This window comes from Perognathus longimembris, chromosome 12 (assembly GCF_023159225.1).
Source record: "Perognathus longimembris pacificus isolate PPM17 chromosome 12, ASM2315922v1, whole genome shotgun sequence".
NCBI lineage: Eukaryota > Metazoa > Chordata > Mammalia > Rodentia > Heteromyidae > Perognathus > Perognathus longimembris.
In genome coordinates, this window is record NC_063172.1 from 55,883,532 (window position 1) to 55,907,135 (window position 23,604).

Sequence of the window (23,604 nt, forward strand, 5' to 3'; positions counted from 1 at the left end):
GCCTCATTTGCTTTTTTATTCTCCATCTCCTCAGTCGTGCTGCTTTTTGGAGCTGGCAAGTTGGCTTGCCCTTTGATGAACTGTGTTATGTTTCTTTGTGATTTGCGCATCTGGAGATCTGTGGATAGCTTCCCTGGTTTGGTTTTGTGCTGGTTCCCGCTGGTCCGTCAGTGGGAGCCTTGTGTCCTGGTGTCCTGGCTCTGGGTTTGGGTTTGGCTGTTGGACCTTGCTTCCCAATGGGTGAGCGTGACCTTCTCGGTTGTTGCTAAGGTGGTCACTCTCCCTGCACTTGGGGGCCGGTAGGTTCTGTGTCTTTCTCTGCGGGACAGTGTCCTGCCGCTGTGCTGTGCTGACCCTAGCGTGCCCCTGGTGGGGGTTTGCTGGTCGCTGATTCAGCGTGGCGTGGAGGCTTATCTCTTCTTTGGTTCTTTTTTCCACTCTGTATCTTGGTCAGAGGAGCTCACCTCTCAGGCGGTTTGCCCTCCTGTGTGGACTGCTCCAGGGCCGGTGTTGTTGAGGGGCGGCCCACCCACTTGTGCGAAATGCGCCAAACTGAGTGGGCACTGCCGCTGGGGGGCTCTGCGCTCTTGTGCAGGTGCGCCTATCAGAGCGAGCACTGTCGCCGGGGCCCTGCCCACCTGTGCACTGTGCGCTTACTACAACGGGCGCTGCTGCTGTGGCCCCGCCCACCTGAGCGGGGTCTGCCTACCAGAGCAAGCCCCGGGTTGTTGGGTTGTGCTTGCGCCCTCCCGCGAGTCCGTTGGGCGGGGGGGGGGTGGTATGTGTGGGGCCCAGTGGGATCGACTGTCCGGGTGTGGCTTGGCACCTTCAGACCTCGCCTCCGCTGCAAGGGGGGGGACGTGATCAGGCCCAGGTGTCCCTGCTGTGCTGGTATTGCCCACCAGCGCCTGTGACTTTAGTTGAAAAAGTCCACAAGGAGTAGGCGCCTTGGGTGGGGCTTGCACTGCCGGCCGTGCCCGGGCCCCTGTTGGGAAAGGGGCAGGGCTGGTGCGGCCAGTTCAGGATCCTCTGCTGCCTTGGGGCTGCTCCGCCCTTCCCCTGTTAGCTCCTGTGTCTTCCCAGAGCCTGATGGGAGCTTCCCGCCTGATTTGGGGGTTCTTTGTTCCCTCGGGGTGGGGAGGGGGAGGAGGGAGCTCTAGCTTCTTTGTAGGGCTTGGGTCTCTGATAGCTGGTCTCCCGTTGGGGGAGGGGGTAATGGGGGACTCACTGGTCCTGGATTGTGTGTGCATCCCGCGCCGCCATTGGTCCTTCAGGGGTGGAGTGCTGGGGTGTGGCAAAAGGTCGTGGTGGCGTCCCCGGCTCGGCTCTCCCCTTCTGCACCGCTGGGTTCCCCCGCTGCTCACGTCCATTACCAGCTGTGTGGACCCGAACTTCCTGTCGCCGCCGTCGCCGTGTGTCTTGGTCCGCGCTCTCCCTGGGGTCCGTGGAGTCCCGCTGGACTCTGCGCTCCCGCTGTGAGTTTTCGGCAGTCGGTCTGCCGTTCACCGGGTCCCCTTTCCTGATTTGCATTTCTTTTATGGCCAGTGATGGCACTTCTTCATGTGTCTCTTGGTCATTCTCATTTCCTCTTCAGAAAAGTCTCTCTTTACGTCTTTAGCCCACTTATTATTGGGGCAATTGTTTCTTTGAAGATTTGTTTGGGGGGAATTTAATTTTTTGAGTTCTACGTATATTTTACATATGAGGTCTTTGTCTAGTCTATAGCCAGTGAAGATCTCCTGATCTGTGGGCTATTTATTTATCTTGCAAGCTATGCCCTTTGCCACACAGAAGCTCTGCAGTTTGATGCAATCCATTTGTCCAACCGTTCTTTGATTTGTTGTGTTTCTGGGCCGTTATAAAGAAAGTTTTAGCCTGCACCAATGTTTTCAGGTACCTGCTTTTACCTCAAGGTCTTTGGTCCATTTGGAATTGATTCTGGTGCAGGGTGATATATAAGGATCTAGACTGAAGTTTTTTTTACAGGTGTTTAGCAAATTTTCCCAGCACCATTTGTTGAAGAAGCTGTCCATCCTATTTTTTAGCTCCCTTACCAAAGATTAGGTCTGCGGTTTCATTTCTGGGTCTTCGGTTCGATTTCATTGGTCCTCAGGCCTATTCTTTTTTTTTTTTTTTGCCAGTCCTGGGCCTTGGACTCAGGGCCTGAGCACTGTCCCTGGCTTCTTTTTGCTCAAGGCTAGCACTCTGCCACTTGCGCCACAGCGCCACTTCTGGCCATTTTCTATATATGTGGTGCTGGGGAATCAAACCCAGGGCTTCATGTATACGAGTCAAGCACTCTTTCCACTAGGCTATATTCCCAGCCCCCCCAGGCCTATTCTTATGCCAATATTAAGCTGTTTTTATTACTGTAACAACAGATGCTGGCAGAGATGTGGCCAAAAGGGAATGCTACTACACTGTTGGAAGGAATGTAAACTTGTTCAACCACTCTGGAAAGCAGTGTGGAGCTTCCTCAAAAGGCTAAACATAGAGCTCCCCTATGGCCCAGCAACCCCACTTTTGGGCATTTACCTAAAGGATCACAAGCAAGACCATACTAAAGCTACCAACACAACCATGTTCATTGCAGCACTATTTTCCATAGCTAAAATATGGAACCAACCCAGACACCCCTCAGTAGACAAATGGATCAAGAAATTGGAGGTATACACACACACACACACACACACACACACACACACACACACACAGTGGAATTTTATGCTTCTGTCAGAAAGAATGACATTACCTAATCCATAAAAAAAATGGAAAGACTTGAAAAAAAATCATACTAAGTAATGTGAGCCAGACCCAAAGAAACATAAGCTCTATATTTTCCCTCATTGATAAAAGTTAGTAAATGCCTAGGATAGCCCTAATAGACTATCACAATATCTCAATAGCTATGCACATATGAACACATAAGACGATACTAAGTGAAATGAACTCCAACTTATGGAAATAACTGGTTTATCAGTGTTGTTATTTTCAATGTCCTACGTGAAATTATGACTTTTTAGTTTGTTTTTCTTCCCTATAGTTTAGCCCCTGTTGTCACTGTATTTGATTTTGGTACCCTAGGTAGTGTATATATGTTTATATGAATTAGAGAAGGGAAGGGGAACATCAAAATGGTGAAACAAAGGTTAAAAGGTGAACCAATACATCATCACTAGTATTCTGTCAACCAACTGTACAATTAGAGAGGAGGGGGAATTGGGGAGGAGGGAAGGTAGGAGAAAAACAAGGGAGGAGATAACAAGTTTGACAAGAAATGTACTTACTACCTATGTACATAACTAACCCCTCTGTACATCACCTTGACAATAAAATTTTTTAAATTCATGTTCAAAATAATACAATACCATATATTTTACCTTTTCAGTGAAAACTAGAAAGATATAAAGCTATTCACAAAGGACTTATATGATTCTAGTTATATAAAATTCAAGAAAATGCATTTCAATGTATATTGCCCAAGGTAGGATGAAGTAGATGGGAGGGGGAGGGGATGATGTGTTCATCAACTTAAACTGTGGTAATAACTTCATAGATACATACCTATTTTATATCAGATTATTCACTTTAAACATGTGCATTTCATTGTCTATTCCTCAAACTTCAAGAAAGTGGTTTTTCTTTTCTCTTTTTGTCCAACATACAGTTTGATCTCAGGATTCAGACCCTGTTGCTGAACTTTTTCACTCAAGTCTAACACTTTGAGCCACAGAGCCACTTCTGGATTTCTGATAATAATTTTTGGGGTTTTTTTTTGTTTGTTTGTTTTGCCAGTCCTGGGGCTTGAACTCAGGGCCTGAGCACTGTCCCTGGCTTCATTTTGCTCAAGGCTAGCACTCAACCACTTGAGCCACAGCGCCACTTCTGGCTTTTTCTATATATGTGGTGCAGAGGAATTGAACCCAGGGCTTCATGTATACGAGGCGAGCACTTTACCACTAGGCCATGTTCCCAGCCCCTTCTGATAATAATTGGAGAAAAGAGTGTCATGGACTTTTTTGCCTAGGCTGGCTTCAAACCATGATCTGCAGATCTCAGCCTCCTGAGTAACTAGTATTTACAGGCATGAGCCTTTTCTGAAGGCTGTCTTGAGCAAACTTAGGATGTTCTTTAAGGTTTTACTCACTATAACCAGATACCAGTGGCTTAGCTACTCATAAGGGTTAGATCTAGAGGATCATGATTCAAAGCTATCTCAGATAGGAAAGTCCATGAGGCTCTATCTCCAACTAACCAGCAAGAAGCTAGACTGGAGGCATGGCTTAGGAAGTGTAGCAATAGCCATGAACAAGAAAGCCAAGTGAGAGCTCAACACTCTGAGTTTGATCCTCCAGTATTGGAGGTGGGACAGGGTAGGCTTTACTCAATATATCAACATTTTTTTTCAGGTATTTACAAAGAAATAGGTGTATGTACACAAGCTATGTTAACTTCTGGCTGAGATTTGAGCTCATTGGTAGCATGCATATTTAGCATCTGCAAAGTCCTGGGTATACACACACACACACACACACACACACACACACACACACACAATTAGCTAGCACAACTATTTTTATGTAATGGAAATGGTAGGAGAAAATTATCTTTGTAAAGTTTTCTTCCAGCAATCTCCAGCACCCATCATGCATACTGGTATTGCCAATGTTCAAATTAAGGAAAATCATAAAAAATCAAAGATCTTCAGTAGTAGTTCCACTTTTCCATATTTACCCAACTTCCTGATAGTGATGTAAGACCAGGATGTGGAAAGATGTCTATACTTTTGAAAGAAATAGGCAGAAAAGAGATGAGTGCAGTTATTTGTAGACAACATAATCTTCTAACTGGAAAATCTAGAGGAATACCAGACAGACTACTAGAACTGTAAGACAATAGTCTTGATAGTGTCTGTAGCCTTCTTATACTCCAAAGAAATTATTGTAAAAAACACAGCTAGAGGGAGCGGAGTATGTCATTTGTGATTACAGAAACATTGATATACAAAACATTCCAGAGAAAGCTACCAAAAATGTGTATGACCTACTTGAAGAAAACTCTTAAGCTATATGTAAAACATTTAAATGAACAGGCACTTTACATGCTGATTGGGAAGACCCAGTGCTCTAGATACTAGGACAGTCATTTCTTGAAACCCTCCAGCAGTACATGTTACAATCCTTCTGCTTCTGGAAAGCAACTGGGAATTTTTTACTGAAATATGTTGTATGAACACCTGTTATAGAATAATAATTACTAAGCCAGCTGTTGATATCATACTAACTACTTGGGAGAGTCAGAGCAGGGAAGCAGTTTAAGTTTGTAAGATCTTCTCTAGAAAATAACCAGCAAAAAATAGGACTTGAGGAGGAACTCAAGTATTGGAGCATCAACCTAGAAAGCACACTGGGAACAGTGGTATACACTTTTAATCCCAACATACAGAAGAGAAGGCGGAACAACCAAGATTTAAGTGAACTACTTACGGAGACCCTGTCAAGAAAGGAGGAGGGGAAGGAAGGAAGGAAGGAGGAAAGGAAGGAAGGAAGAGAGGGAAGGAGGGGTGGAGGGAGGGGGAGGAAAGAGAAATAGAGAAAGAAGAAAAGTAAGAAAGAAGAAAAAAGAAACAAAGAAGGAAAGAAAGGCAGAAAGAAAGGAAGGAAGAAAGGAAGGAGAACAAGAGAGGGAGGGGAGGAAGGGAAGGAGATAAAGAGGAAAGAAGGGAGGGAAGTTAAAGGAAAAAAGGGAAGAATAGGGAAAGACAATTGCATGGAGGATGTTTTGTTCAAAGCATCTTTGTTTGGAGTTCATGCTGGCTTTTCCTGTGCCTCAATGTCTTAGAGTGAAATGAACTATGGTCTGTCTTCTCTCCATGAAAATGAGGGGAAGTGAGAACGTGACACCTGGAATCACTGAGCCCCAGAGGCACTAAAGGGGCTTAGGATTCTGTGCCTTTTTAGTCACATTACTGTGGTGCCCATACAACATGGCAGGGAGTTAGGTAAATGTCTCTGCCTTCTCCTTTTTACCAAGAAGCTGTTCAGGAACCCTAGCACTGTGCGCAGCACTGTTTTCCACTGGGGAGTAAAGGGATAGTAAATCCTTCATGGGTCTCACTGTTGTCTTGAAGATTACTTGCCAGGCTAATTAAAAGAAACCCAGGTGTCATTTCTCAGAAATGAGACTAAATTCATTGTAGTTCCATCCAAATACCAGTATGATTATTTTGGGGCCTTCACAAGCTGACTCCAAAATGTAATTTGGAAAAAAACTAAACAAACAAACAAATGGGCAAGAATAGCTCCTACCTCTAAAACAAGAACTTTTAAGGAAATGGAGGGAACTTTTACTACCTAGTATTAAAAACATATAATAAAATTGGAATATGCCAAGGGCAGTGGTGTGTACTGTAGTCCTAGCAGCTTGGGAGGCTTAGGCAGAAGAAAAACTGTTTAAGCCTGTGCACTCAGTACCAGCCTGGGAAACGGAGCAAGAGTCCATTCCTTAAATCATTGCTGGGCACTGGTATCTCACACCTGTAATCCTAGCGACTCAGGAGGCTGAGATTTGTGGATTCCAATTCAAAGCCAGCACAGGCAGAAAAGTCTGTGAGACTATTATCCCAATAAGCCACTAGAAAGCCAGAAGTGGCACTGTGGCTCAAAGTGGTAGAGCATGAGCCTTGAGGAAAAAAGCTCAGGGACAGTGTGAAGGCCCTGAGTTCAAGCCCTATGCCCGACCAAAAAAAAAAAAAATCATGAGCTAGGGGAGGGCATGGCTCAAGTGGAGGAAACCTCAGTGCCTCTAGTAAAAGAAAAAAAACAAGTTTATATATGTGTGTGTATATATATATATGTGTGTGTGAAAAGTACATATTTTTAAGGTTTCTTGTTAACCCCTAAATATTTGTCTAAAAGAGATGAAAAAAAATTCTTCTCCAAAGGTACACATAACCTAAAGATATGTGTTACATGTCCATTAAAGTGTTTCACATCTAACTCAAAAAAAGACATAAATGAATGAATATATAAATAAATGGAAGATCAAAATAACTAGACGTCAGCTGCTCCTAGGATCAGCTCATAGGAAATAAACACATGTAATGCTGGGATAGAATAATACATCTAGCATTCAATTCCAAAGTCCTAACTAAATTGGTTATTTAATGTATATTTGATATTAGTTTGCAATTAGCTTAAGTAGAACTCAATAATGGGGCCTGGAAACATGGCTTCATGGTAGAACACCTGCCTAGCAAGCACAAGGTTCTGAGTTCAAACTCTGGTACCAAAAAGAAATTTCAAAATAACACCACAGGTAAAAATAAATATCAACTTCTCTTTCTTATGCTGCTTTGTCACCTCGTTACTTTACACTCTTGCAGTCCTGAGTGGAAGGCCAGAGGCTGTGTGTCTGATGGCTTCACTCTGATGGCCAGTCCCTCCGATGGCAGGGCAGGTCCAGGTAGACAACTCTGGAAGAACTGAGCCCTGTGTTCTCAGTGCTTTGCTGTAGGGAGTTTAGAGCCTGCTTCACGCTAATGCAGCTAGTAAGGATTTGAATATACTGAGTTTGGCTCAGACATGGGGCTCCAGGGTTTCCTCTCCTGCAGTTCCTCTAGTCCACGAATGTGTGGAAATGGAACTGAAGCTTTTGCATGTTGAATTGAGATGGGGAAGGGAGGATAAGGAAGAGTGACAGAGGGGATGAGTGGATCAAGTTACCGAATGCATTATCAGTGCAAGTCAAAATGAACCACCCTTGTACAATGCATTGAGGCTAATTCTGTAAGCATGGTGACGAGATACCTTGGCTTATGCTTGTGATCCTTACTACTCAGGAGACTCAGAGTGAAAGGTCTGTGGTTCAACAACAGCATGGGCAGGAAAGTTCATGAAATCCTATTGAAAATAACAAAAAAGCAGAGCAGGAAGTGTGGCCCAAGCAGTATAGGGCAGGCGCTGGATTCAAACCTCACTACTACAATTAAAATAAAACAAACCAAGATGAAACAACATGAGTGAAACCGTAGAGAAAGCAAAGACTGTTAGTGTGGCTGACATTTTCTGTGTGGCTTCCGTATTGCGCTCTCCTCTCACCTACTTATCACCTATTAGCACCCAGAATTTCAGCCCTTGAGTTCAAGGCCAGAGGGACCCCTGGGAACCATCCCTGTTGTAGGAGCTACCGGGTGTCTCAGTGTACGTCAGTAATCTCACTCTTTTTCTAAACTGTGTACTCCTAAGTGTGCCCTTTGGATATTTTATTCCTGGAATTGATCATGTTTGGCAGGTCCTAGCTATTAAATAAGTGCCCACTAAATTAATGGATTATAAGAGTCCAAGCACAAAATTGTACTAAAGTTATCAACAATGGCCTGCATTTAGCCAAATGCATCTTCTCATTGAGCTAAACAAATGAATGTCTGGACTTACCTCTTCCTAACTCTACACCCTCATGCCACATCCCACCTCACCTGCCCCACCCTGTGTTCCTTCCCCTGCTGCAGCCCATGGGATCCGAATGCTCCGAGATGGGGAAGCAGCAGATGTCCACTGTGCAGGAGCCACTGGGATCTGGACCAGGCCAGCCTGGAGTGGGGAGTCGGGACTCTAATGCCTGCTGCTTCTGCTGGTGTTGCTGCTGTAGCTGTTCATGGTAAGGCTGGCACTCTTTCTTACTCTACTGCTGACTAGGAATTGGTGCCATGGAATCATGTCAGCTACCATTAAGCCACTAAGTTAGCTTTGTAAAAAGCAATTATACATATGTATACATATATATCTGTAGTAATATATCCATATATATGTATGTGTGGATGGATGGATAGGTAGGTAGGTAGGTAGGTAGGTAGGTAGGTAGGTAGATAGATAGATAGATAGATAGATAGATAGATAGATAGATAGATATCCTGCAATATACTGCATCTGTTTAGTTCCCAAGGAACTTCAGTTCAGCTACTTATACTCAAACTAGCCTTAGGCTGAACAACCAAAGATGAGTACAATATTCAGGCAGAAGCAAGGCAGAAATGGGTAGAAAGGCTAGCCTCTCCTTGGTTCTGAAGGCTTTATGGCAGATTTAGGATTTAAGATCATTCTTAAAGGTTAGGTTTAAGAAGCCTGATTTTTTATCTTCTATTGCTTCTGTTTATTAATTGTTTTTTTAAATAAAGGCAAATATCAACAGACATGCTTAAAACGAAGAGCAAAATGTAATAATAGTCTATTTCTTATAGGAAGGTATACAGCCATTGCTTTTAAAAAACCAAGAGAGGGCTATTCTGAGCAAAATTCAATATATGCATGTCTGAAATACTATGATGAAAACCCTTGGCCCCTTGGTGCAGTTAATACATAATCAAAATAAATATAAATGACAGGAAAGAGAAGCAGGCTCTGTTAGGGGGCTGAACCAGCCAGAGGGGGTTGGGCTAACAGGTGTCGGTGAATGAAAATGAGTATGGGCCGAGTAGTTTGCATGTATAAAAACAGAACAAAGAAATTAGTTGAAATCCTTTCTGTTTGTTGGTTGGTTCTTTGGCTTGAACTCTAGGCCTGGGCACTGCCCATGAGCTCTTCAGCTCAAGGCTAATGCTCGACCACTTTAAGCCACAGTACTACTACTGGCTTTCTGGTGGTTAACTGGGGTAGGAGTCTCATGGACTTTCCTGCCCAGGCTGGCTTTGAACCACAATCCTCAGATCTCAGCCTCCTGAGTAGCTAGGATTACAGGGTGTGAGCCATCAGTGCCTAGCTTGGAGTTTTCTAAGTTCAAATTGTATTATAAAATGTTACTTTTAAAATTTAAATATAAAATCTTAAAATAAAGAAATAAACAGAACACTTTAAGAACTGAGGCAGTCAGAACTGCTGGCCTCTCCATTCAGAATAAACCATAGAAAGCAGATGAGAATCTTGCCTGGCCATCAAGACAAGATTTCAGCCTCTCGCGGAAGACTAGATGACTTCAAAGGCAGCTGAATGGCAGGCTCAGTTACCAGCTGAGAAAACACCTTGTGGCCAATGCCTGCTCTACAAGGAAAACACCAGCAATGTTGCAGATGGCTGTGTGTGGGCGCAGTCTCTCCCCTTTCACTCCACCAGTGCTGAATCGCACTGATTGAGAGGATGTGGCAGTATCATGTCCTCTCCCGCCCTTGGTCAGGGCACAGTAGTTGAGGTCATGCCGTTAACAACTTATTGTCCTGACAATGTAAGGCTTGCAGTTGGTGACAAGGGCCAGAGTAGGGTTCTTTTTCTAATATCAAATAGGGTGAATAAAACAAAAATTTAGTCCTTGATAACATCATCATTGTCTCAGCACTCATGACGCACTTAGTATGTGTGTGTATATAAGCCAAAGGAAGCTCCATGCTCATGGTCACACCTTTAATCCTAGCTACTCATAAGGATGAGATCCGAGGATCATGGTTTCAAGCCAGCCCTGGCAGGAAAGCCTTATCTCCAATTAACCACCAGAGAACCAGAAGTAGAACTATGGTTCAAAGTGGTAGAGCACTAGCCTTGAGCACAAAGAGGCTAAGGGACAGTACCCAGGCCCTGCGTACAAGCCCCACAACCAACAAAAAAGCATTGGACAGGACTGGAAGCATGATTGAGAAGTACAGCTCCTGTCTAACAAACGTGGGGTCCTGAGTTCAAACCCAAAGACTACCAAATAAAAACTTTTAAAGTATATGAAAATTCAAACTATAGCTCCAGAATGTAGATAAAATAAGACATGTTTAGACATACAAAAGCTGAGGGAATTTACAGACCGCAGACTTTTCTTTTTAAAAGAACTAAGCAAGATTCTTAGAACTAGGGGAAAAAGTGAACCCCTCAGAAGGCATAGAAAACACGTGACAGTAAATACAAGGGATATTTGATGTGGTGTTTAATTTTGTGTTAAGAAGTATAAAAACCATTGTTAATGAATAGTCTGATGTCAATGACTGACAATCACTGAAGTCATGCTTAGAAAAATTGTCAGAAACTTTTCTTTTAAAAGTAATAGCAAAAGTAAGATAGGCCAGACACCAAAGGATAAACACTGTACAATCACATATATGATATTCTTGTACTAATCCAATTCATAGAGACAGAAAATGGAATCTTTGTAGGGGTTGAGCTTTGGAGGGATGGGGAGTTACCATTGAATAAGTAGTACAGGGTTCCTGGTTAGAATGATAAAAGTGAGTTCCAGAGATGGAAGTGGTGATTGCTGGACAGTATGAATAACTTACTGATATGAAACTGCATGCAGATTATGACTGGTTAAAATGGTATATTTTGTGTTATATGTGTTTTACCACAATAAAAAAATGTGGATCTGAAAAAAAAGAAGGAAAAGAAAAAGAGTAGGCTACAGAGAAGCCAGGTAGAAAATATTAATATATTGATTGAATTCATTAAATTTAACCTTAATTGTCTATGAATGATGTATAGGGGCATCTAATAAGACTTTTACATCTCTAGATGTTTTTAGTACACATGAGTTATTTTTCATCTGTATTGCTTTCTATAATTTCAAAATTGTCTAAGCATGGTGACTTACATATTATAAATTGGAAATGTAAAGTTATATAATTTTGAGACTACAATTTATGAACTTTTAAGGCCCAGAGTGAATGAAATTTGAAGTTTATAGTTTGAAGCCATAAATTTTTTTCTTGAGTAAGCTATACCATGATATTTTTCTATATTTGTATCCTGATACCTACAAATGTTATCTGACAAACATCACTTTTATAGACTACTGCAAAGTATAAATTGTTTTCCTTCCACATCTAATGAGTAATGTCTATTTAAATCATTATAAAATACCATTGCTCCATTTCCTTGTAAATAAAAGAAAAAAATCTAAAAAAAAAAAAAAGTAATAGCAAGATCTGGGAATGTGGCTTAGCAGTAGAGTGCTTGCCTAGCATGCATGAAGCCCTGGGTTTGATTCCTCAGCACCCCATAAACAGAGAAAGCTGGAAGTGGTGCTGTGGCTCAAGAGGTAGAGTGCTAGCCTTGAGTAAAACAAATAAAAAATAAAAGCCAGGGACAGTGCTCAGGCCCTGAGTCCAAGGCCCAGGACTGGCCAAAAAAAAAAAAAAATGTAGAGGTGTGTGTATGTGCTCTACAACGTTGAGCCACAGCTCCATTTTGGGGTTTTTGGCAGATAACTGAGGATAAGAATTGCATGGACTTTCCTTCCTGGGCTGGCATCTCAGCCTCCGGAGTAGCTAGGATTACAGACCTGAGCTGCTGGCATCAGATAAAACACAATTGTTACATCAATGAGAAGACAAGAAAACTCACTAAGATAGCCACAGCAGCATGTGACAAGGGCAAAATCAGCAAAGGATAGAATGGACTGTAACAAACACAAGGAGACTTACTTCATATTTGGATAATCACCTCAGTCTCATATCTCAGGAAACATGTGAGGCCCATACAAACCAGAAGGCTGATCACCCACCTAGTGTCCAAATCTATAACCACAGGTTTATATTCCTATCTTGTACTATATGTAATAATAAATTTCCACATTAAAATGAAACAGAGCTGGATATGGAAGCATGCATCTGTCATCTCAGTTCTACTAAGGAGACTGAGCTAAGAGGATCGCTTAAGCCAGGGGCTCAAGGCCATCCAGGGTAACATGGGGAGGCCCCAGCACAAAGACAAAGCAAAACCAAAACAGGAAACTTCAAGGTAAATTCGGGATGGCTTAAAGGCCAAGAGAAAAAAAGAGAATCATATCTTTATGATCTTGGTGTTGGGAAGAAGGACTTTTTTCAAATAGAATTTTGTTATTATTAAGGTGTTGTACAAAGAAAACACAGATGGACACTAGTGGCTCACACCTATAATCTTAGCTACTGGAGAAGCTGAGATCTGAAGATAACAGTTCAAGGCCAGCTCAGGCAGAAAAGGCTGATTAACTAGTCAGAAAAAGCCAGAAGTGGTGCTGTGGCTCAAGTGGTAGAGTGCTAGCCTTGAGCAAAAAGAAGCCAGGGACAGTGCTCAGACCCTGAGTCCAAGGCCCAGGATTGGCAAAAAAAAAAGCCAGTAGTGAAGGTGTGGTTTAAGTGGTAGAGCGCCAGAAAGCCAATTGAGGCCCTGAGCATAACACACACACACACACACACACACACACACACACACACACACACACACACTATATTTATAGTGGCTACAGTAACATAACTATGAATGGGATGATGGACTGAAGCTTGATGATTCTTCCCAGGTAGACATAGCAATCTCAAACTTTGAGAAGAAAATTTTCTTCCAAAAATAGCACTCAAAATTAGTTCACATCAGGGAAAACAGTTTCATTTTCTTGATTCTTTTTCTCAGCATACATTTGAGATTTATCTATGTTAAATAGGTATAGATCGTGCAGTGAATCTTCCAGAAAGAAAAGTAGCAGTAAGTGATAGCTTTCTCAGAATCTATTGCATGGCCTTCTGGTATTGTTACAAAGGAAGGTATTTAGATTCTTATTCTCTTGAGAATAGACTTTTAAAAAATCTAGAAGGTAAAAAGAGTTTTTCCTCCTTTGTAACTCAAAATATGTCATAAAAAACAGGGACAGTGTTAAGCCTGTAATCCTAGCTACTCGGAAAGCTGAAGTCTGAGGATTGCTATTCGAAGCTCATTGGAGCAGGAAAGTCCATGAATGTGACTCTTATCTCTATTAAAAAAAAAAAAAAAGCAAAAAGAAGTAGAGCTGGAGCTGAAGTGGTGGAGCACCAGCCTTGAGCAAAAAAGCTAAGAGACAAAGCCTAGGCCCTTAGTTCAAATCCAAGTACCAGATCAAAACAAAGACGTCTAACTAGTGTCTTCCTTATAGAGAGGACATTTCTGAAGCACAGTACCAACTAGCCTGGCTTTTATTGACATTTTTGTGCTTGATAGTAACAGTCATAATGGACCCCAGTAAACAAATACAGTTCAGTTTTTTCCCCTTGAAATATTTCTATTTAAAGATAATGAGATGGAAAATGTCAAGGCTCAAGTAAGTTTTGCATTATTTAATTCACTGTTGAGCATCCAGGTCTTTTTGGCATCTGTGTGAAACTCACAATTCATTTTCCTCTCTTCTTTCTCTTCCCTGTGGTGCAATGGTAGGACTCCTGACAAAGGAAACCCAGGAAGCCAGGCAGCACTGACGCTCAAGTAGAGAGGAGGCCACCCCACTGCCTCTCAAGACTTTTTGGTTTGGTTTGATTTCATTTTTTAGAAACCATTATTTATTGACACTCTTTAGACTAGCCATCATAAAAGAAACAAGTAAAAAGAATTCCTGCATTTTTAATGATTTTGCCTTTAAAGAAAAATTCAGCTATACACACACACACACAGAGAAAGAGAGAGAGAGAAAATTTACACAGCAGAGGTGCTAAAAATAATCTAAAAGACTTTTCTAGAATGGGGCAAGGATGTTAAAACAAAAAGGAATAGAAGAATTAGTGCAGTAGCAATGACAAGGCAGACACAATTCAAATCATCCATGATAAATGTTCATTTAGAGGGGATGGACCTCCATGTTAAAGCACATTCAAGTTTCACAGAAAGTGTTCCTTTCAAAAGCACATTTTAAAAAAGTAATCCAAAGATATAATATGTAACTTTCTCATCAAGGAAAGATAGCTTAATTTCCTTGATTCTTTTTCCCAGCATACTTTTGAGACTTATCTGGGATATATGATAAATAGGTCAGTCCCTGGTTTGATTTCTAAATTGATAAACTACTGAAAGCTTTTTCCTTATAGGTAAGAATAAGGCAAGGATATCCACAATCTCTACTACTACTTAACATACATTTTAGGTCACCAATACAATTAGACAAGAGAAGACAATTAGAGGCCTAGGAATTGAAAGTGGTAAAACTGTCTATTTACAGATAATGAGAAAATACCTGGAAATTCCTAGAGAATGTGTGGCTAGAACTAGTAAAAACACGAAAGAGTTCAGCAAAGAAGAATATAAAATTAACAGAAAAACAATTGTCTTGCTGGCTCATGCCTATAATCCTAGCTACTCAGGAAGCTAAGATCTGAGGATCAAGGTTTGAAGCCAACCCAGGCAAGAAAGCCTATGAAACTCTCACTAATTAACAACAACAACAAAAAAGCTGGAAGTGGAGCTGTGGCTTACATGGTAGAGCACTAACTAGCATAGAGCACAGAAATGCAGAGACAGCTCCCAGGCCTCAGGGCCTGGGAGTTTAAGCCCCAGGAATGACTGAATAAATAAATATAAAAATAAAACACAGGGGTTATACTAACTCTATTGAAGATAGAGTTACAGAATACTCCAGCAGTTCCTAGGTATTTATCTAAGGGAAGTGAAAATATATTCATACAAACTTGCATAGCAACATGATTCATGTAACCAAAAATAACAATAAATAAAATACAAATGTCTGCCCATCGATGGATAAGCAAAATGTGGTTTGCTTATACCATGTAATTTTCAACCAAAGGACTGAAGTACTGATATGTACTATACACAACTTGGGTTAAAGAAAAGGATGCCAAAATGGTATGATGTCAGCCCCCAAAGACTGCACGTGTCTGTAAGCAAATCAAGAAACCAGCAATAGATGGTTAGTGTTTTTCTGGGGCTGGTGGAAGTAGAAAGAAATAACTGGTAGCAGGTGTAGGCTTCTCTTGGGACATGCAAATGTTCCGGATACTGGTGGTGGTTGCACAGCATGATAAGTATAAAACTAAAACCAACTGTATACTTTATTTATTTATGTATTTACTTATTTGCTTATTTATTTTCCAGTCCTGGGGCTTGAACTCAGGGCCTGGGCTCTGTCCCCGAGCCTGTCTGTGCTCAAGGCTAGCACTCTACCACTTGAGCTACAGTGCCACTTTTGGCTTTTTCTGTATATGTAGTAGTGAGGAATCGAACCCAGGACTTCATGTATGCTAGGCAAACAGTCTATTACTAAACCACATTCCCAGCCCCCGTACACTTTAAATTGGCAAAGATTGTTGTATGTAAATGGTAGTTCAGTGAAACAATTAAGAACTTGATAGCTTTCATATGTATAAATAATAACTGATGAGATGATGAGAGAGAAGCAAAAATTCTATTCACAATAACAACACAATACACTTGGAATGAATTTACAGAAAAAAAGTCCAAAATAAGCCAGGCACTAGTTGTGCATGTGAATCTGTAATCCTTTCTACCCAGAAGGCTTAGATCTGAGGACTGCAATTTAAAGCCAATCCAGGAAGGAAAGTCTCTGAGACTCTAATCTCCAATTAATCACTAAAAAGCCAGAAGTGGAGTTGTGGCGCAGTGGTAGAGTGCTAGCCTTGAACAAAAAATGTCAAGGACAGTGCTCAGCGCTCCTGAGTTCAGGTGTCAGGACCAGCATTTTAAAAAGAAGGATGAGGGAGAGGAGGAGGAGGAGGAGGAGGGGGAGGGGGAGGAGGGAGAGGAGGAGGAGGGGGAGAGAGGGGGAGGGGGAGGAGGTAGAAGAGAAAGGTTCTTGAAATATATAATAGAATTTGATTGGTTTTTCTCTAATAGTTCTTGCATATGCCATAAACACAGATAATCTCTATTTTGTCTACAAACTAAGCTTGAAGGTTATCTACTTTTCTCCTTTTTCTTTTCTTGTGGTTCTGGGCTCTGAACTCAGAGCGTCACACTGGCTTCGCTCACTTGCTTGGCTAGCACTTGACCACTTGAGCAGGCCTCCAGCCCTACTTTTTGGTGATTCTTTTATGGACAGATTTCATGCTCGCTTCACACCTCGATCCTCCAGATCTCAGCCTCCTGAGTAGCTAGAATTACAGGCATGAGCCATGTGAATCCAACTATGGATATATGCTTTTTTAAGGTGAAGAAATAAAATGAAATTCTTAACAACCATGTCTTCATTGAATAGTTTCTATCAGGAGGCCGAGATCTGAGGATCACAGTTCAAAGTCAGTGTGGGTACACACACACATTTCTACAAACAACTTTTAGGAAAAGAAGTGTTATTCTAAATGTAATTAAGCATAATAATTTCTAACTCTTCCTCAACTAGTATATAATGCAGTATCCTAAATAAATGTAATTTGTCTTTCTAATACTTCAATAGTTGGAAACTTAACTGTTGCCCAAGGATCCGGTGTTAAAAGCTACAGGCAAGGAGGATGACTTTAGGAGGTGGTAGACATTTTTAGAGGTGGAGCCTGGTTGGAGGTCTTAGATAATTGGGGGCATGCCCTCAAAGGCCCCCAATGGTCTGCCAGCCCCTTCCTCCTTGCTCTCTGGCCTGTGACCTGAGTGATTTTTCATGCCCTCTCACATGATATGCTGCCTCTCCATACCCCAAACAATTGAGTCAACCCACTATGCACTGGAATCTTACCTAAATAAACATCTTCTCTGTCTAAGCTAATTTTCTCAGCTATTTTGTTTTAGTGATGTATAGTGAACTAATACAAGTACCTTACTGTCATATTTTGATTTTCTTACAAGCAATCAGGGTGTTTTTTCCCCTTCCCCCCAAGGAAAAGAAATTCTAGGCCAGCTATGGTGGTGCATTCCCATAATCCTATCACTCAGGAGACAAAGACAGAAGGATCCTCAGTTTGATGCCAGTCTGAGTACAGAGTGAGACCCTATCTCATAAAACCAAAACTAAAGAAAAAAGAAGGGAGAAAGAAATGGAAGGAAAGAAGGAAAGGAAATAAATTCTACAGTACTTGATGATTTGAAATTCTCTTTTAAAATATTTGTTAAGAAAACTCTTTTCTTAGGCTGGGAATGTGGCTTAGCAGTAGAGTGCTTGCCCTGCGTTTGATTCTTCAGTATCACATCAACAGAAAAAGCTCGGTATGCTGTGGTTCCATTGTTGGATACATGTGGAAGAGTGCTAGCCTTGAGCAAAAGAAGCTTAGGGACAGTGTTCAGGCCCTGAGTTCAACTGGCGTGTGTGTGTGTGTGTGTGTGTGTGTATACGCGTGCACGCACGTGCACTCACGCACACACGCAGACACAGACACACAAATAGTTTCTTGACCCCCCCCCCTCTGATCTTAACACAATGTCTGTTTCTTGCAGCCTCACTGTTAGAAATCAGAGACCTACAGGAACTTCCCACGAAGTCAGGACTAACTTTCCAATCTGTGAGGAAAGGTAAAGTTCACATTTTTCACTCAGGAAACTAACAGAAACACAAACCTTTCCAGATTTTGTTGTTGTTGTTTGTTTGGAGGGTGGGTGTGGGTTATTTTGGTTTTTATGGCATTTTATGTTTTAGTAGAATATACAATTTCTTTGTAAATTAGTAACATTAAATCTCATTATGACGTAACTTTTTCCTCCTGCAGAGTTTCTTTTAATTCATTGTGTAACAGAGATAGAAATCAATTGATTATTTCAGTACATTTGCTAATCACAAATATAAATAGATGATTCTTGACAAACTATAATGATATAATTTTCTTTTTATCTAATACATTTTAAAACAAAAGTCCATAAAGAAACATTTGTTCTTTGGAAAGATTTTGTGATTCCACTTTTAATTGTTAATTTATATTAAATTGCTAAAGTATTTTATTTGTTTGTTTGTTTATGTACTTTATTACCTTAAGTTCTGGGCTTAAATTCAGGGCCCATCCACTGTCTCTGTGCATTTTTGCTTAAGGCTAGTACTCTACCACTTGAGCAGTTACACTTCCAGCTTCCCCCCCCCTCACCCCCCATGGTTAATTGGAGATAAGAGTCTCAAGGACTTCCCTTGCCAGGGCTGGCATCAAACATGATGCTCAGATTGCAGCCTTCTGAGTAGCGTAAACCAGAAGTGTCCAGCCTGTTTTAAATTTTTTAAGCATTCTGAAGTTATAAATAAGTTATTCTGATGCTAAATTTTGTATCTCACTTTCTGTTAACTACTCTTTCTTTATGGGGGGTGGGAATGCTACTGGGACTTGAACTCAGGGGCTCTTATTCTTACTTCACTTTTTTTTCAAAGCCTGAGGCTTGAACTCAACCTGGGCACTGTCCCTGAGCTCTTTTTGCTCAAGGCTAGCACTCTACCAGTTAAGCCAATCGCCACCACTCCCTGCTTTTTCTGTGATTTAATTGGAGATAAGAGTCCCAAAGATTTCCCTGCCCCAGCTGGTTTCAAACCATGATTTAACATCTCAGCCTCTTGAGTGGCTAGGATTACAGGTGTGAGCCACCATGCCAGGCTTACTTACCTTTTTGGATCAAGGCTGGTGCTCCACCAAATGAGCCACAGACCCACTTCTGGCTTTTTGTTTTGTTTTAATTTGGAGATAAGTCTCTTATAAACTTTCTGCCCCAGCTAGTTTTGAAGCTCAGCCCTCAGATCTCAGTCTCCTGAGCAGCTATGAACACAAGTATGAGCCTCTAGAGCCTGGTTTCCCTTAACCATTATACCTGGCAGACACTCTACCACTTGAGACATGTCCCCAGCTCTTTTTTTTTCAGTTAAGGTCTAATATTTTTGCCTGTCGCCTGCCTGCCTAAGATCTCACTTCTACTATCCCTCCAAGCAGCTAGGATTGGAGGTATACAACCACATCCTCTAAAAAGATTTTTTGAGGTAGGGTCTTGCTTTGTGGCCCAAGCTCACTGGAACTTACAGTCCTCCTGCTCAGCTACTCTAGCTCTGGATTATAAGTGTACTCTACCAAGGCTGGCAGAATCTTAAAAAAAAATCTTAAGACATTTCTAGAATTATTATTAAATATACTATGCTTTCTGGCCCCAAAACAAGAAACTAAAAAAAAATTAAGGAAAAAGAAAGCTATTCTTACAGAACTTTTAGCCTTATGGTGCTGGCCACTCACAAGTGTAATTCTAGCTACTCAAGAGACTGAGATCTGAAGATTTTGGTTCAGAATGCTTGGGCAGGTACATCCATGGGACTCTTTTCTCACCAAAAAGTTGTAAATGTTGCTGTGGCTCCAGTGGCAGAACACCAGCCTTTGGTGAAAAAGTCAAGTAAAGGACAGCTCTTAGACTCTGAGTTCAAGCACAGGAAAAGAAAGAAAGAGAGAAAGAGAGGGGGAGCAAGGGAGGGAGGGAGAGAGGAGAGAAGGGAAAGAGGGAGAGAGGGAGAGGAAAGAAGGAAGAGAAGGAAAGGAAAGGACAGAAAAGAAAAGAAAAACACCAGATACAATGGAAAAGATCAAGGCAAAATGTGGTTCTTATACATCCTCTTTTGTAATTTTTCCAAAACATAAAGGGAAGACCCATGAAATAATGGAGATAGAAAATGTAAAAGTAATACCTAGCAGAGAAAAACAATATGAGAACAACAGGAACAAGTTAAAACAGCAAACATTAATAATTCATATACCTGGAGCCCATTCCTAAGTAGGTAGAAGTTAGTAAAGCACTCAGTTCCACAACTGTGACATTATATCTGCAATTCATAGCCTTCTTAAGTAGTTTGCTAGGTCACCCAAAACCAAACCTGGGTAACTTAAAACAACAGAAATCCATAGTCTCAAGGTTTTAAGATTGCATTGAAAATCAAGGTGGCAACAAGGCGGGGTTTCTTCTACACTGATGGCTGTAATGGAGAATCCTTCCACACATCTCCTGGCTTCCAGTGGTTGCACTGTCTTGGCCGGCCATTGACTTGTACATACATCACTGCAGGCAACTTTCCCTGTGTCCCCAGAGCAACTTCTCTCTGTGCGGTGTATGCAAGTGTCCCTCTGTTTTTATAAATTTACCCGGCTGTCTGGATTAGGTCTCCCCTCAAGACCTCATCTTATTTTGGTTAAACTTGCAAAGACCCCATTTCCAAATAGGGTCACATCTGGGGAGAGGAATTAGGACTACAGCAAGACGTTTGGTGGGGAAGGACACAATGCAACCTATAACACCTTTTTACAGAACAAACAACTGTATTCAGACAGGCTACCTCCACTAATATTCCACAAATAGATCATCCCAAGAATATAGGACTTTAACATAACTACCCAATTATCCACCATACTGACGTAATGGATGACAAAATATAATGAGGTAGAACAGACAGTGAGGGTCAGATTGTACTCACAAAACACATGGGGGGGGGGGGCTGGGAATATGGCCTAGTGGCAAGAGTGTTTGCCTCGTATACATGAAGCCCTGGGTTCAATTTCCCAGCACCACATATATAGAAAAGGCCAGAAGTGGTGCTGTGGCTCAAGTGGCAGAGTGGTAGCCTTGAGCAAAAAGAAGCCAAGGACAGTGCTCAGACCCTGAGTTCAAGACCCAGGATTGGCAAAAATAAAAATAAATAAAAATAAAAATGGGGGAAGCTGAGAAACTTAATGTTGGGTGAACATAACAAGCTGTAGAAGACAAAATATCATAAGCCATTTTTAGAAAGTTAAGAAAACTAATAATAATATTACTTTTAAATAATTCTTTATAATAATAGTATAATCATCATCATTCTTTAGTGTCACAAACATGTCAAAATGGGGGCAGGGGAGAAGGTAACTGAAGAAAGATATTAAGGATCACTATTAAATAGGTTTTCATGATTTCAACATAAATTTTATTTGTTTTTGTGGTAGTAATGGGATTTGCATAGTTATGCTTTAAATAGCGTTTGGTTTTTACTTAGACTAGCCTGGACTGTGATCTTCCTAGTATTTCTCTACAGATCAGAAGCATGTGTGTGTCACCATACTCCCCTTACCTCACTTTTTTCTTTTTTTTGCAGTACTGGGGTTTGAACTAAGGGCCTTACACTTAACTAAGCAAATACTTCATCAGTAAGACATGCCTCTACCCTGCTTGTTTATTGAGATGAAACCTGGTTGTCTTCTGACCTGGGCTACCTCAAATCTCAATACTCCCAATCTCTGCATCCGAATACTGAGATTACAGGAGTGCACCCCACTGCATCTGGCTCAGTATGGTTAAAATAGAAGCAAAAACCAGAAAATGTTAAGTCTAAAAATTAAGTTAGATAGCTCCCTTGGGGATGGGGCAGTGAGGTAGCATGTAGAAGTAACAAGTGCAGGAGGTGGAGCTGTGGCTTGAGGGGTAGAGTTCAAGCTTTGAGCAAAAAATGCTCACGGACAGTGCCCAGGCCCTGAGTTTAAGTCCCAGGACTGGCACACTCATGCACACACATTCACACGTACACACAACAAAGTAACAAGTGAACTTTTGTGAGTAATGCTCCAATTCACCCTTCCTAACTTGCATTTCTATTACATGCAGTCTTCCCTCTTTTCTTAAATGTTACATAATGCCGGGGGTTTTTAGCCTCCCGCGCTCTCCTGTCCTGCAGGAGAGACGGGAAATCGTACCCCACGCAGGCGGGTCTAGGAAGAGGGTATAGGGGGCTGACAGACTGCCACCCAGCCCCCCTCTCAACGGAGGACACACAGACAGTCCGGGAGCCAGTCAGTGCTAAGACTCCTTTAATGGCGGCAATGAGCTGTTCTTTTAAAGGGGCCGGATGAGGACGGAAGGGCAGGGGTACATGCACCTACATAGGGGCTGTGAATGGACGCCTGACCTGTCGGTCAGGGTGGAGCTCTGAGGGACCTCCCTAAGGGGCGGCCTACATCTATGTCATGTCCCACAGGACCACCTCCGGTTTCACCACCAGGTGCCATCTTGGCTACACATGGTCCCAAGGCTGGGAGGCGGGGCCAGCTAGAACCGCCTCTTAATGATGCAAGGCATCGGGGCAGGCATGCCCCACAACATAGTATTTTAAGGATTAGATGCTGTTCTGGAGGTTTAGTGATCAGTCTCACTTTGTTCTGTTGTAGAACTAGGGCATTTGGGGAGTCGGGTAGTTGCAGAAAATCTCACCTATCATTTGGAAGTATTAACAGATGCGTCCAGATGTAACACATGGTCATAGCAGCTATTTTAGGAACTTGCTTGCAACTGTGTGGGCAGCCCAGCTGAGCCATTAGAAGGACTTTACTAATGTGCTTTTGCTTTTTATTTTCTTTCTTTTAATTTTGCCAAAGGCTTAAGGAAATAAAAACCCACTTTCCCTCCCAGAACGTATACCTTTTTTTCTATCATCAGAGAAGGAATGATGGGTTTAATTTAAAGCTCAAATGAACTATCAGTAACAACTTTTGTCCTTTTTCGGCTCCCCCCTCAGCGCCACTCCTACCCTGGAAGAAGTCAGCGCCTGGGCTCAGTCATTTGACAACCTCATGATCACTCCAGCGGGAAGAAATGCTTTCCGCGAATTCCTCCGAACAGAATTCAGTGAAGAAAATATGCTTTTCTGGCTGGCCTGTGAAGAACTGAAAAAGGAAGCTAATAAAAGCATTATTGAGGAGAAAGCAAGGATAATATATGAAGACTATATTTCTATTCTTTCTCCTAAAGAGGTTGGTGCCCACAAAATGTCTCTCTTAGAAGCCTTGGTAATGTTTCCCCTTCTACATCTGCTTATGTTTTCCTTTTAGAGTTAGGGCCGCTCCAAAACAGGGCAGCGATGGGGCACCATAGCCCTTGATGTGCTCCCACAGATAAGTGCCAAGAGAGCCCTGAAAAATATGAAGGGGTCTGTGCATTTTTCCTGGAAAAAGTACTCCTAACTTTCATCAGCTTGTCTAGCACAGGACAAGAT

At 41.8% G+C, this 23,604-nt stretch overlaps 1 protein-coding gene across 1 annotated transcript in view; it reads left to right on the top strand.

Annotated features, from left to right (window-relative positions):
* Positions 1–23,604, top strand: part of Rgs20 (regulator of G protein signaling 20) — a 95,038-nt gene that overhangs the window by 66,353 nt on the left and 5,081 nt on the right. The window contains 3 exon segments of the mRNA XM_048358428.1: positions 8,510–8,658; positions 18,081–18,155; positions 23,128–23,362. Coding sequence (XP_048214385.1) covers positions 8,510–8,658; positions 18,081–18,155; positions 23,128–23,362 — 459 coding nt within the window.